The 14,729-nt window shown below is 39.0% G+C and overlaps 1 protein-coding gene across 4 annotated transcripts in view; it reads right to left on the bottom strand.

Moving 5' to 3' along the window:
- PLEKHA5 (pleckstrin homology domain containing, family A member 5) overlaps positions 1-14,729 on the bottom strand; it is a 260,819-nt gene that overhangs the window by 56,063 nt on the left and 190,027 nt on the right. The window contains exons 11-12 of one of the 4 annotated variants that reach the window (XM_010855923.1): positions 14,003-14,122; positions 13,151-13,204 (exon numbers count right to left, since the gene is read on the bottom strand). The exons of the other annotated variants lie outside the window; for them this stretch is intronic. Of the exons in view, the coding sequence (XP_010854225.1) occupies positions 13,151-13,204; positions 14,003-14,122 (174 nt within the window). The remainder of the gene's footprint in view (positions 1-13,150; positions 13,205-14,002; positions 14,123-14,729) is intronic. 4 annotated transcript variants of the gene reach the window in all.

Genomic DNA, 14,729 nt, shown 5'->3' with positions numbered 1-14,729 from the left:
ATGTTTATTATTTTAAAAAAAGTTTATATAATAAATCATCTAGAATAACATTGTCCAACAGAACTTTCTGTGGTGATGAAAATGCTCTCTACCACTACAGTCCAAAATGCCACACCAGTGGCTCTTCTGCCCTTGAAATGTGGCTAGTGTGATGGAGGAGATGAATTTTACTTTTCTAATTTAAATAGCCACATATGGGCTAGTGGCTATTATAGTGGACAGTATAAGCCTAGAAATTCTAGACTGGCAAAGTTAAGTATAATTTTCCCCTAAATTTGGATCTCATTCTCAGAAGGGAAAACGTTCGCTCAAGCTCTGTCTAGTAATGGATGTTCCTTGAGTTTGAATTCTGCACTAACAGCTTTCTCCTTTTTTAGGTGGGGGTGGGGTGGGGGCAATCAGTCTGGATGATTTCTAGCCACCCTACAGCGCTTTTGTCCTTTACTGATAACCAATGAGAAGACCCATTTCTGTGCGGTCATTTTCCATTTAAATGGAAAATGGACTTTTCCTGAGCTTTTAATGACATTTTAGAAAAAAGAATTTTTAAGTTGGGACTCTGTCTTAACAATAGCCCAAAACCCTGATAGCCTAATCACCAAAGACTCCATCTCTCAAGAATGTCCTCCTGTGTCTAGATCAATAAACTCTTAAGATGTGTGGCAATAAAAAGAAAAGGCTAAAGAATTTGACATGCCCGGGGTGAAGCTGTGAGGATTGCAGGGGCCTTTATAAACAGGTCATTTGGATAATGACAACGTAAATGCTTTCCACTCTCATTCCAGGCACAGCTGAAAGTCCCAGAACCTGAGATTGAAGGGTATGACTACCTATAGAAACTGCTCATTGTTTAACAGGAACCAGGAAAATCTGAAGTGACTTTTTAAACAGAAGAATGTAAATAAGTCTCTCTATAACTAATGGGGCAAAGTATGGAGGTCTATTACTTTGGAAATTTTAAAGCAATCAGAACAGACGGTTCATGCTGTATGTGGTTTCTAAAGGTAGAACTTTGGCAAAGTATTATTATTATACATATATTCAGAAGAAATTCAATGGTGCTTTAAAAGATGCAGCTAGACTATATAATATATCCTCTTTTTCTTTAAGGGAGAAAGATAGATTTAAAAAAACAAGAAAGAAAAAGAGAAAGCAAACTGGGACACAAACACAGGAGTCATATCTGACATTCCCCTAAAAAAAAGAGCATTTTTAAACTGACTCTAAGTACTGGCTTTAGGAATAAGATCCACTTATTGAGGCATATTATGAAAATACCCCTAATCCAGCAGAACAAAAGGAGGGCAATCTCTATACTCATAACCTTAGTTAAACTGCTGAATTTTTTAAGTCACAATTTTGAGATACATACCTGTGGTATATTTCAAGGAAACTTTTAAGGTCTAGGCTAATGTCTTTCTAAACAATCTACAATTTGCATCAATTATAAACGTAAATTGTTTGGAATTTTCTAAATTTGTACTTTTCCAAACAATTTACAAATTATAGGGTCATCCTTTTTCATCTATGGGTCTTTTAAGAATTTTTTTTTTTTTAATTAAAATCCTTTTGGCTAAAGGATACATTTTATAGATCTGATTTTTGCTTCAGTGGCTTAAATCTGTTTTCCTTTTCTTCCCCTTGGAGAATATTGTTTTAGGTTTTTTAATTGGAGGATAATTGTTTTACAATATTGTGCTGATTTCTGCCATATATCAACATGAACGAGCCTGTTTTCCTTGATTAATAACTTTAAAAAAATACTGTTCCTTTAAGCAATGTACTATTATCTGATGACACCATCTTTATTCCTGGTATCCACAGGAAACTGGAAATATGAAAAGAACTCAAAATACATTTTGTAAAAATGCTTTATTGTGGAAAAGATGTTTGAAATGGCCATATATTTCTCTTCCTTGAAAGCATTTTGCAAAATGATACCATAAACTGATGTATTTTTTTTTCCTAACTTGGAACACTGGGTCTTAGTTGCAGCATGTGGGATCTTCAGGGGTGGCATGTGGAATCTTCAGGGGCAGCATGTGGGATCTAGTTCCCTGACCTGTTTTGAACCCGGGCCCCCTGAATTGGGAGCCTGGAGTCTTAGCCACTGGACCACCAGGGAAGTCCCAAAACGATACTATTTTGAAGGAACAAAACATTCTCAAAGTCAAAATCTTACATTTCTGTTAGGGAAAAAAAAAAGTATTTGTTTTGGCCAATGGGTAAATCTACTCTAAGATATATTTGAGCTTTAAATCAAAATTAAAATATCCTCTAGATACAGGATCTGGGCTTTATTAATAGCAATCGCATTCCTATTGAGTTAAAGTTGGCACTAACAGAATTCCTACCATTAATTCAAAGATTTATCAGCTTATGTTTTAACTACATAATCACATCCTTAGGTTGATCCCAGAAAAGATTCTGGCATTTATGCTCAACTTTATTTCCTTCCTGAGCTTTGAAAACCATTTACAATTCTACCTTATAAGCTCTAACATCCTGCCTGACACTGAGCTCCATAAATCTCTGCTGAATGAACTTACTGGAAAAAAAAAAATAATAACAAAAGATAGAAGCAAACAAGAGCCACAATAATTGGGTTATAAAATATTAGTTTTTGTAAATAAATCGTGGAACTGTATAAACATTACGCATTTTAGGAAGGGTGGGGAACTATTGTTTTCATTTTCCTGTCTTGGTGGTGGTGGTGGTGGTACTTGAGAACTTGTGTCTGACTCTTGTGACCCCATGACCTGTAGCCTGCCAGGCTTCTTGGTCCATGGGATTTTCCAGGCAAGAATCCTGGAGTGAATTGCCATTTTCTTCTTCAAAACATATAAAGATACATATAGAAATACTACAGTTTTATTAAACTAAAGTTTACTAATAGCAAATTATTTGGAGAAGAATCTTTAAAATTAAATCTTTTATCTTTATAAAACTAATTATACATCATTAAGGTACTGTGAAAGCTGAATTTACCTTGGTAGGTGGGAAAAATAACCAGTTATATAACCAAGAGCTGATACTTGTCAGGTAACAAAGATCAGCAACCTGAAACAGAACTATTTTAGGTACAAGAACAACTTTATTGATTCTGAAGGAAGTAAAACAAATTTTAAACAAGAAAAGAAAGAAAACTCATTAATACAAGGTATTCATCCTAGCTTTGTGATTTTGGACAAGTCATTTCAACCTGACTGAATGGGGATAAGAGTCGCTGGCCACACATTGCTGAGGAGGGTATGAGAGGCAGGTGGGGCATGGAATGTGTCAGAACTTGGACAGCTGTGGAGAGATACAAGCTATTAGCATGGACAGATGCTGGACAGGTGCATGGTAAAGAGAACGGGGTGCTTTCGCCTCATCTGAGAAACGATGAGTCACTGGAGAAAAGGCTTTATGGGGGAGGAGGTGTTTGTGATGAAATGAGGGCCTGAGGAACAGGGAGCTTAAAGTTTCCTGAGTTAGCTGAAAGACAATGCGGCAGGTTTAAGTACAGCCAGGATTTGGCGACTAAATGGTGCTGAGGAGCTTAGTACGTGTAGCGTGTTTTGGTGGCATTAAAAGGTCAGTTTTCATTCCAATCCCAAAGAAAGGCAATGCCAAAGAATGCTCAAACTACCACACAATTGCACTCATCTCACACGCTAGTAAAGTAATGCTCAAAATTCTCCAAGCCAGGCTTCAGCAATATGTGAACTGTGAACCTGCAATGTTCAAGCTGGTTTTAGAAAAGGCAGAGGAACCAGAGATCAAATTGCCAACATCCACTGGATCATGGAAAAAGCAAGAGAGTTCCAGAAAAACATCTATTTCTGCTTTATTGACTATGCCAAAGCCTTTGACTGTGTGGATCACAATAAACTGTGGATAATTCTGAAAGAGATGGGAATACCAGACCACCTGATCTGCCTCTTGAGAAATTTGTATGCAGGTCAGGAAGCAACAGTTAGAACTGGACATGGAACAACAGACTGGTTCCAAATAGGAAAAGGAGTTCGTCAAGGCTGTATATTGTCACCCTGCTTATTTAACTTATATGCAGAGTACATCATGAGAAACGCTGGACTGGAAGAAACACAAGCTGGAATCAAGATTGCCGGGAGAAATCTCAATAACCTCAGATATGCAGATGACACCACCCTTATGGCAGAAAGTGAAGAGGAACTAAAAAGCCTCTTGATGAAAGTGAAAGTGGAGAGTGAAAAAGTTGGCTTAAAGCTCAACATTCAGAAAACGAAGATCATGGCATCCCATCCCATCACTTCATGGCAAATAGTTGGGGAAACAGTGGCTGACTTTATTTTTCTGGGCTCCAAAATCACTACAGATGGTGACTGCAGCCATGAAATTAAAAGACGCTTACTCCTTGGAAGGAAAATTATGACCAACCTAGATAGCATATTCAAAAGCAGAGACGTTACTTTGCCAACAAAGGTTTGTCTAGTCAAGGCTATGGTTTTTCCTGTGGTCATGTATGGATTTGAGAGTTGGACTGTGAAGAAGGCTGATTGATGCCTTTGAACTGTGGTGTTGGAGAAGACTCTTGAGAGTCCCTTGGACTGCAAGGAGATCCAACCAGTCCATTCTGAAGGAGATCAGCCCTGGGATTTCTTTGGAAGGAATGATGCTAAAGCTGAAACTCCAGTACTTTGGCCACCTCATGCGAAGAGGTGACTCATTGGAAAAGACCCTGATGCTGGGAGGGATTGGGGGCAGGAGGAGAAGGGGACGGCAGAGGATGAGATGGCTGGATGGCATCACTGACTCGATGGACGTGAGTCTCAGTGAACTCCGGGAGATGGTGATGGACAGGGAGGCCTGGCGTACTGCGATTCATGGGGTCACAAAGAATCAGACAGGACTGAGCGACTGATCTTATCTGATCTGATGATCCATACTCAATACCATGCAGACATTATGTATCAGTTAAAGTACAATCTGTTCGGATAGTTTGGCAGAATCATACAGAACCGTTTCAAGTGTTTTTAAAGCACTTTTAACTCCAGTTTCAAGGTATTTTTAGCTTTAATATGAGCTGGTAGAACACAACTCCGGGGGTCCTTTCAGGTAGCCTGCTAATTGTCTTCCTTTTCACCCACCAGGTTGGGAGAAGCTGCCCCAGCCATAGCTGGCGAAGATTTTCCTCTGTTCTCTTGGGGACTTCAATCACTTCAAGTTCTTGTCTAAGCAAAGAGCTAAAACTAAGGTCCTGATCCTTCTCAAGTCCATCAAGCTCTTCCCTGAGGATGATATGTTCAATAAACGTTTGTGACATCAATGGGGTTAAAGGGGACCAGTGTTTTGAACCATTTCTGCTCTCGGTTTTGTTTTTTTTTTGGTCAGGGAATTGAGGGATCAAGATGACAGCCTTAATTTTGGACACACAGGAGATGCATCGAAGGCAGAGCTTCCAAATGGAGATTTCTTTGATCAACTAGAACTACATGATGGGAACTGCAGAGACAGGTGTTTTAGACACCCTTTGTGCTCCCTCTCCATGTCTCCTGTTTCAGCCCTTGCTCTGTGTTATGAGAACCTCCGGGCGCTCATGTATGAGTAACGTCAGTGTACTCAAGAGCTGGTCTCTAGGGGCAACTCTGGTCAGTGAAGGATGGGAGCGAATACAAATGCTGCCCTCTTCTCTAGGTCAGCTGGTAAGTCCACAGGATTTCTATCTGTTTGTCAACAAGTATCAGAAGAGGCCCGAGTTGCTTCTGGCAGTTGATAAGCTATTCCCACCTTCCCGGCTCACTCTCTTTATTCCTGTACCTTGGGATTACTTCTCAAAAGTAAAACTTCCTGCAAACAAGCCCACATCAAGGAAGCCCACATCACAGACTCTGCTTTCCAGGAGAAATCCAGGGGCTAGAGATGAACAGTAACAGACAACTAGTGAATGTTCAGATGACAGGACACCAAGACACCGGGCACTTCCATAAAATTAGGGTTGAGATGGGTGAAAACAGCAAACAGGGACAGATCCATCACTGTAAGGAACAGGAGAACTGATATAATGGGGAAGCATCAGAGAGGCTGAGAGGTCAGTGTATTGACACACTTACACTTCCACATTCTAAATTCTAATCTACACGCTGTCCATTTATTTATATTCTGCCATTAAGAGTCCACTAAAGGAAATCAGTCTTGAATATTCATTGGCAAGACTGATGCTGAAGCTGAAACTCCAATACTTTGGCCACCTGATGCGAAGAACTGACTCATGTGAAAAGACCCTGATGCTGGGAAAGACTGAAGGCAGGAGGAGAAGGGGACGACAGAGGATGAGATGGTTGGATGGCATCACTGACTCGATGGACATGAATTTGAGTAAACTCTGGGAACTGATGATGGACAGGGAGGCCTGGTGTGTTGCAGTCCACGGGGTTGCAAAGAATTAGACATGACTGAGAGACTGAACTGATTATGATGTCATATCCTGGTTAAGATATTTCTTGATGACATCTCCCTCTCCCTACCACTACTATGATCAAATATGCAGAGGAAGGGAGAGATAGAAACAGAAAAAAAGAGAAATGGGATATGTGAGAGAGAGGACTGCTCTGAACAGCAAGGCACCAGAAAATACTGATATTCTATACCACGTAATTAATTTGGGTCCGTATGTGCTAAATAAGATATTTTCAATTTTCCAGTTTCCTTAGCTTGCTTTTTCCAAATGCCTTTCCTATATCCCCTAGAAACATTACCCCCTGGAGCTTTCAATCACCCCTAAAAATAGAAGCTCTAGGATCCCTTCAAATATTAGAGAAAAATGGGATCTTACTTAATAGCTCAATGGAATAAAGGTGCTGAATGGCCAACCATGAAAGCCATGGAGAATCTTTTCAGTCATCTTGTTAGCATTTCTTCCCTTTTAGGGAAGCTGTTTTTCATGAACACAAAGAACAAAATGCAAGAAAGTACTCAGATTTTTTACCTTGAATGGTTTCAGTACCAATTACATACACCCGGTTAACTGTTCATTTTTGCATTTCCCTTGGCATAAGTATGTTTAGAAGTGGTCAGACTTCCTGTTTTTGTGGTTTCTTCAAAGGATATAGAAAGCATGCAGATAAGGGATGTCCACAGAACCAATAATAGGGTGTCAGACTTCTTCCAAAAGTCACTAGTAGTATTGGCGCATGGGTCACAAAATGTTAGTATTATAAAAGAGCTACATTATATAATCTGAATGCTACTACCAAACTTTTGCATTTTAGAAACTTCAACGTACTCTTCCAGATGTTTTAGAGGTTAGTGGTGACCCAAGGACAAAAGAGCAGATAAAACAAAGGAGGGTCTTGGAATGCAGGAATGGAAAAACCAGACCCTTATCATCCTTCCCTCCCCCATGTTGTATCTATTAATGGATTTCAAGTCCTCCTGAGCAGTATAACCTGTCTCCCCTCCTACTTGAGAGAAGGTATTTGCTTTACTCTTCCCTCCATCCAGTATATGTGCTTCATCCAATCAGCAAATGACCCACAAGACCCCTATCCCACTCTCTGTACCCTAGAAATAAAGACCCCTGTTCAATGTCAGTTCTCCCTTGAGCTGGCCTGCTGTTCTAACAGCATCTTCCATTCTGATAAACTTTATTTCTCTCTCATTCTGTCTCATGTCTGGAAATTCTTTTCCAACCCACACCCAGACCACAACAGTTAGTATAATAAAAGACTCTTACTTCCTCATAAGCATTTGATCATACCTAAAAAGAAAAAAAGAAAAAATTTCCTGATAAAAGACGTATTGAGGGCTTCCCTGGTGGCTCAGTGGTAAAGAATCTGTCTGCCAATGCAGGAGACACGGGGTTCGATTCCTGGTCCATCTGGGAGGATTCCACATGCCACAAAGCAACCAAGCCTGTGCACCCCAACAACTGAGACTGTGTTCTAGAGCCCAGGAGCCACAACTACTGAAGTCCACGTGCTGCCACCAGAGAGTAACCACCGTCCCCCACCCCACACTGCAACTAGAGAAAAGCCCTCACAGCAACAAAGACCCAGCACAGCCAAAAATAAAGTTTTTCAAAAAGAAAGACTGAGCTTTTGCCTTGCAAACCTTAAACATTTTCAGGCAACAAGAACACCACAGGCATTCATGACTTGTATTTTTCTTTTTCTGTACTTTGGCGAACTGGTTTTTCATGAGAAATTTCCAGCTTTTCCATGAAAATCTGAGGATAAGGTTTAACCATCTGGTGTTAAAGAATATACTATACGATGCTAAATTCAGAAATGATTTAGTTCTGTTCCAGGTGGGGAGGAGAAACTCCAGCTGGGTAAGGGCAAATGAATGTTATAAAGTGACTAGCAGAGTCACTTTCTTTTCATGAAGAACTTTTGAGTATACTAGGAACAGGCAATCCTCAAGACAGGTATGGCTGTCCCTCCCTTTCCAGTTTTTATGAAGATATTTCTGATGCAATTAACTATAGTGACTCTTGAAGGGAGAGGGGTAAAGGCGGAATGTCATCATTTAAAGGTCATCTGTGAAAGCACATTCCATGTTACCATTTTATGTTTAAAAAATGAAAAATCATCTGCTACAATACCGACACAAGCAAAGCATGCATCTATAGGAGTCAAACTCCATTTATTCTACCAGGTTTCCTAAAACGGGGAGGCTGGCCACTGGAGTGCTAGGGGAGAAGGCGGGGAAAGAGGGCTGGTATAGGCTCAACGTCACCTACCAGCAGGCAGCGTGCTTGCAAAAGGTCTGCAAAGCGCTGCTCCAAGCCTCTAGATCCTTCTGGTCCACTCCTACCTACGTTATCTCTTCATCTCAGTTCTTAAGCATTTCCTTTTCTGTCACCATGGCCTACATGGAAAACTGGCAGAAACTCCCTCATAACTGCTCTTAGATCACCAACAGAAAAAGAAGGAAACAGCAAGTGAAGAGGAAAGAAGCAAAGGGAAAGGAGAAGACAGATGGCAACATGTCCTAACTTCCCCAATCCTGTTACTCCTCCCATCACAACTGAACAAATAAGCACCAGTTCTTGCTCTACCTCTTCATCCACAGAGGTTGTGCCTAGTTCCCTCTCCCCAGCTCTTGCTCTACCTCTTCATCCACAGAGGTCGTGCCTAGTTCCCTCTCCCCAGCTCTTGCTCTACCTCTTCATCCACAGAGGTCGTGCCTAGTTCCCTCTCCCCAGCTTTGTCTACCTCTTCATCCACAGAAGTCTTGCCTAGTTCCCTCTCCCCAGCTCTTGCTCTAGTTTCTACAACCCCAGCTTCACTCCTTGGCTCAATCCAACCAGTCCTGGTCCATACGACAGGAGCCAAGAACTACACAAGGGAGGGAATCCTTGTAAGGGACAAGATGAAGATAATGAAGTCCCTATACCTTGTTAGGCCTGGTGAAGCAGAGATATACACCCCAGCTGACAAGCAGAAGGTTGACTACAGTAAGCTTCAGTGGAAACCTGTTACTCTGGCTTCAAAGCAATGATGTACATCTGGCTCTGTGAAAACATCAGGAACTCCTAATCATCAAATAAAGGTTCAAAGGCATAGTTCTAAAATTCAAGCTCAATTTGTCCTGTTCTGAGAAAAAAGGAAAATATATCAAGAAAAGTCTCTTTTCCCTCATTGTCAAAGAACTCTTCAGGAGGAGATATCATTACAGTTGCTGATAGTCTCAAATTTACTTCTAGCTTCCTGGAAAATAGAGGTCATTGCAAGATGTACTTATGGCTTCCCCCCGCCCTGCCCCCTACCCCCATATTCTAGTAGGTAGAGAAATAAACAAGGGAAAAGTCAATGTCAAATCCATTCCATAGATGTATTTTAGGATGAAACTGTCAGGTTTCACAAATTGTAACCAAAAGTTTCTCTAATGTTCAATGATAGCTAAGTTAAATGAGAAGAAAATGAGTTACTGATACATTATGTATTTATTCATTTTCTAAATAGAACCTGGATGAGGTACATAAAGTATCTAGTTGGGATTATTGTATGTTCACAGATTATACATTAGGGCTTTGATATCTAAAAATTCATAAAAATGACAAATAAACAAACCTAGGCTCATCTTAATAAATATAGACTTTGAACAGTCTACTAACTGGGCTATAAAAACATAAGCAAACTGTGATAGTGTACTTCAAAGTAAAACAGAAAGCAGAAGAAAATTCTACCATACAATTAGTATAGTTTTTGTTATTATAAAAAACACTCCAGTAAATGACTTATCTTCATAATGGTGATATGGCACCAGAAGTTAAGAGTTTGGGGTTGACTGTTTAATATGTAAATTTTTAGAATTTCAGATAAGGTATTTTTTTGTTATAGTATCAGAAATGAATTTACCTAGAAGCACTTTAGAGACTATACTTTGGTTCTATTTTTCATGAATAATGATAGGGATTAAGAGAATTTAAATCAATTAAAAATTGGCCTTAGGTTATTCTGATGATTTATTTGCACAAGCAGAACAAGTGCTGAAAGAGTATCAATTAGTACATATTCTCTTGGTATGATATATAGTCTGTAAAATGTGACCAGAGCCTCTGACGTTAAGGTTTTAAAATCTACTTTCAAATTTACAATCATATAAAACTGGTGAATTAGTTTATAAACCCAGGCAACCAATAATGCCTATAAAAATTTACCTGGTCATCTAAAATTGGCTACTGGCAGTAATAAGATTAAAAGCTGGAAATGTTTGAGCTGAAAAATTTCATTAAAATTAAAATTACCAAGAATTCTTTCTATATAACTTAATAACCTTTCTACATAACTTAATAATCATACTACTGATATAAATAAAATATAGGACAGTTCAAAAATAAATATTTCATTTATATCAAATGCAATTATTTGAAACCATAAATTTTTTTGATTTATTTAAAGAGAGATTTTTCTTTAGGAACCCTTAACAATATCCACACTTAGGCATATCTGAGTTTCTGGGCAAAGCCCTCACCATGTTTTTATGTATACTTGATATTACCAAAGAATGGCCCAATTTTTGCCATCAGAAATAGTCACTGCAAGTCATCAACAATCAAACTCTATAATTCTTTTCACTATCACATAAATTTTTAAAGTGGAATCAGACAGCTATTTCAGGATCTAATCTAAGAAAAAGGTGAATCACTGGAAAAGCTCTGCTGACATGCTGAGAGTACAGAGAGGATGGGATACAAAGTTGAAAGTTTAATTTTAATTAACTAATTCATTAAAAAACAACACACCCTATTCTTTTACATTTCTAGAGGCTAGAAGTCTGCAATCATTTCCATCTGCCAAAACCACTGTGTGGGCAGGGTCATGTTCCCTCCACACTGTGGAGGGGAGAGCCCACTTCCTGGCCTTTTCCATCTTCTTTAATTTTTTGATGTGGACCATTTTAAAGTCTTCATTAAATTAGTTATAATATTGCTTCTGTTGTTTACCCCTTTTTTTTGGCCAAGAGGTCTGTGGGATCTTAGTTCTCTGAAGAGGGATTGAACCCACACCCCCTGCGCTGGAAGGTGAAGTCTTAACCACCAGACTACCAGGGGCTTGTGTCTAAAAAGCTGAGATTTTAGAAGCCACCTGTAGGACTGTCAGCATGGCACATCAGGAAAGGATTGGCGGGGCATGCCAAGGGAGCAAAGGATGGGAACAGAGCCTCAGCCAGATCTAGGCCACTGAAGCCAAGGGAAGAAGCAGCTCGACCTGGGAAAGGAGGATGAGGAGAGACATTTGTGCAAATGGTGGTATTTCCATGTATTTACCTGCCCTTTCCCAAAAGCTGCTTAAGTTCTGTGGGTCTGCAACAGCAGATTTGATTTAATGAGGTACATAGTAAATTAATAAATCACTAGGTTTATTTCCAGAGATTCTAGATAACTTCAGATTCACATTTATATCACTGCTTTTAACCCTCATTTTTTTGTGAATCCCACTTTTTCAGAACTATCATTAGATTTATATACAAAGGAGCTTCTAAGAAAGTTATTTCCTATGTATGTTAGAAGCTTTCTGGCAGTTTGGAATTTTAAGCGAAGACTTATCTTACTATTTTGTTGGCAAACATGTCTTTATTACTGATAGCGTATATAATGTACACTGTGGTTAAAATTAATAGCACCAGATTCTGAAGTGAAGATCAAAATTTGGATTCATGAAATGCTGATTTTTTAAAGCATTCTGATGGGCAAAACTAGGATGAAAATATTTTGTGGGAAAATAAGTTATATATCAACAAAAGTGTGTTTCTTTGAAAAATTAAAAGAAATATGACTGAAGGTCTTTTCAAGGGTTATCCTAATGCAAAATCCCTCTTTAAGTAGAACTAATTTAAAGCAGTGCATTATTATTTTGTTTCAAACAGGACAGGGCAAATATAAATATGTAAATAATTTCTTATAACACTTTCCACAGTAACTTCTTTCACTTGATAAAATATTCAAGTTTAAACATTTCGAAAACAAGCTAAAGCAAGTTAGCTTAACTTGTATGGAAAAAAAGCATTCACTAGAAGAAATTTTTATTTAAGAACATATTGAAAATTCTCATCAAATTAAAATTAAATATTAACAGGGAATTTCATAAACACCAACATTGAGGAGTGTCAGTCTTTGTTTATGAACTTCCACTTCTCAACATTCACCTTAACCAACCACACTCACTACCACCACTGAGAGAATGCAACTATCAGTCTCTATCAAACTGACACTGGGAGGAGATGGTGAACAATAACACAGTATCTTCACACATTTCACCCATCCTTAACCTCCCTTTTAGGAATACAGAGCCCACCACACCCGTCTCCTCCTAGCCTTCCAAAAAAAAGGCATTCACAGCTGGGTGTCTATTTCTTTAATGAGGTTACCTCCAAGCTGATGTAAGCCAGTAAGTACAAGTTTTCTTGGGGTAAGAATAAAGAAATCTAGTGAGTCCAGGCTCTCAACTTCCAGAGACCTGACATTTGTATCCTGCCTCATCTCCACACCTGTCCTTTCTAACCTGGTTATTATGGTATTCCTGAATTTCCCTGGTAAAGGATTTCTTATCAGCCTGCCACTTGTAAAAGTCACGCTATTAACTCAAAGTGTCTGAAATATCCGAGTAGCCTGAAAATTGTACTACACTTAAAACATTAAAACGTAAGGTACGATAAGAAAGAAAAATTCTTCAAATCCCACCTGATGATCCAAATATATGGTGTTCCTTTGAAGGTGATGTGAAAGGATTTCATTCTAGTAGACGTCAATCAAGAAACAAAGGGACAGAGAAAGAGGGTGCGGAATTCATGAAAAAGTCAGTTTTGAAACAGGAAAAACAGGTAGTCTGCCACCACCTATTATGTCACAATACACAACAACTTTCACACATGCCCCCCCATAAATGGTACAGATGACATATTCCATTACTATAAAAAAAAAAAAAAACTGTTCTGTAAGAAATTATGTAGACATGCATATAAGCTGAAACAGTAAGCAGAAAAATCCTTCAAATGGCTTTAGCAGACTCCATGTTAGAAACTTTACATGTTAATTCTTTTCTGCAATAGAGGACTACTTCTTGGGATGTTTATAACCAGAGACTATTAAACCCTTTGAGAAATGTTTCCGTGTGTTCATTTTTAAAATTGAGAACACAAGGAAATTGATCTTTGGCAATGAAAAGGCAGCATTTTTAGAAAGATGATCAATTCTCCACTGGTTACTTTATGGGAAATGACGGGACTATTCAATCTGGTTCACCGGAGTTGCGGTGTTTGGTGGATGACAAAGCTATTCTGAAGTCTTGTTTGCCTTTCCTTGCTCACAACCAAAACTTGGTGGGTGAGTGGGTGAAGGGAAGGCTGAGAAGAAATGTACTCAGCCCACATTGATAAGGTATGACCAAAGGAGTTCTCAAAGGGTCAATAGGAGGTCCTGCAATGGTAGCATGGCTTGTGCTCATGGGAATGACGCAGGTCGGACTGACTGACGATGAGCGGCTCAGAGTGAGTGACGAGAGCAGACACACAGACACGTGGCTCCAGGGCTGACCTTTGGGCTGTGGGCCTCGAGTTTGAGCTGCATGAGCTGTGCTAAAGTGTGCTCCCGGATACTACTCAGCTCCGCCTGCTGCCGTCTCAGCTTTATGAGCAGCAGTGTAAGCTCCTCGGGCTGAAGGAGTACAATTTAAGAATCCAAACAGTGGAAAACAGATTAATTGTGGTCTTAAGTGACAGATATTAAACCAAGATTTCTTGGCAAGTTTCCGATTACGGCTGACATCAAACATAATGCCTAGGCACTATGATGATAGGTTCTACATAAATGCATAGATATCTAGAGAAATAGAAGGAACAGTGTTACTTGGTAAGGTACAGCAAAACAACAGTATATTCAGGCATTTTCTCAGAACTCATGAGAGACTATTCATACATTCAGTATAAAAAAGCATAATGCCAAAAAAAAAATTTGTACATGAGAGCTATAATTAAAATATATTGTCATGAGTTGTTTAAAAATGGTGTCTAAGACTTTTACAGCAGTAGAACAATACCTGCATGCCCAACACTCTATTTTAGAGAATAGGACATAAATGCAAAGAAATAAAATTCATGTAAAATGTGGATGACATCTTCACATCATTAAGTTTAGTTAGCACCTGGGATCTATTAATTGCTTCCCAGTCATATTTTTAAATGTCACTGTTAGTGTTTTCACAGGATATTTAGTATTAACCAAAAGACCAAATTTTTTTTTAAAGGAAAAAAAAAAAAAAAAA

Source organism: Bison bison, unplaced genomic scaffold (assembly GCF_000754665.1).
Source record: "Bison bison bison isolate TAMUID 2011002044 unplaced genomic scaffold, Bison_UMD1.0 scf7180017864370, whole genome shotgun sequence".
Classification (NCBI taxonomy): Eukaryota; Metazoa; Chordata; class Mammalia; order Artiodactyla; family Bovidae; genus Bison; species Bison bison.
Note: the sequence above shows the minus strand (reverse complement) of the source record. Positions and strands in the feature narration are given on the sequence as shown.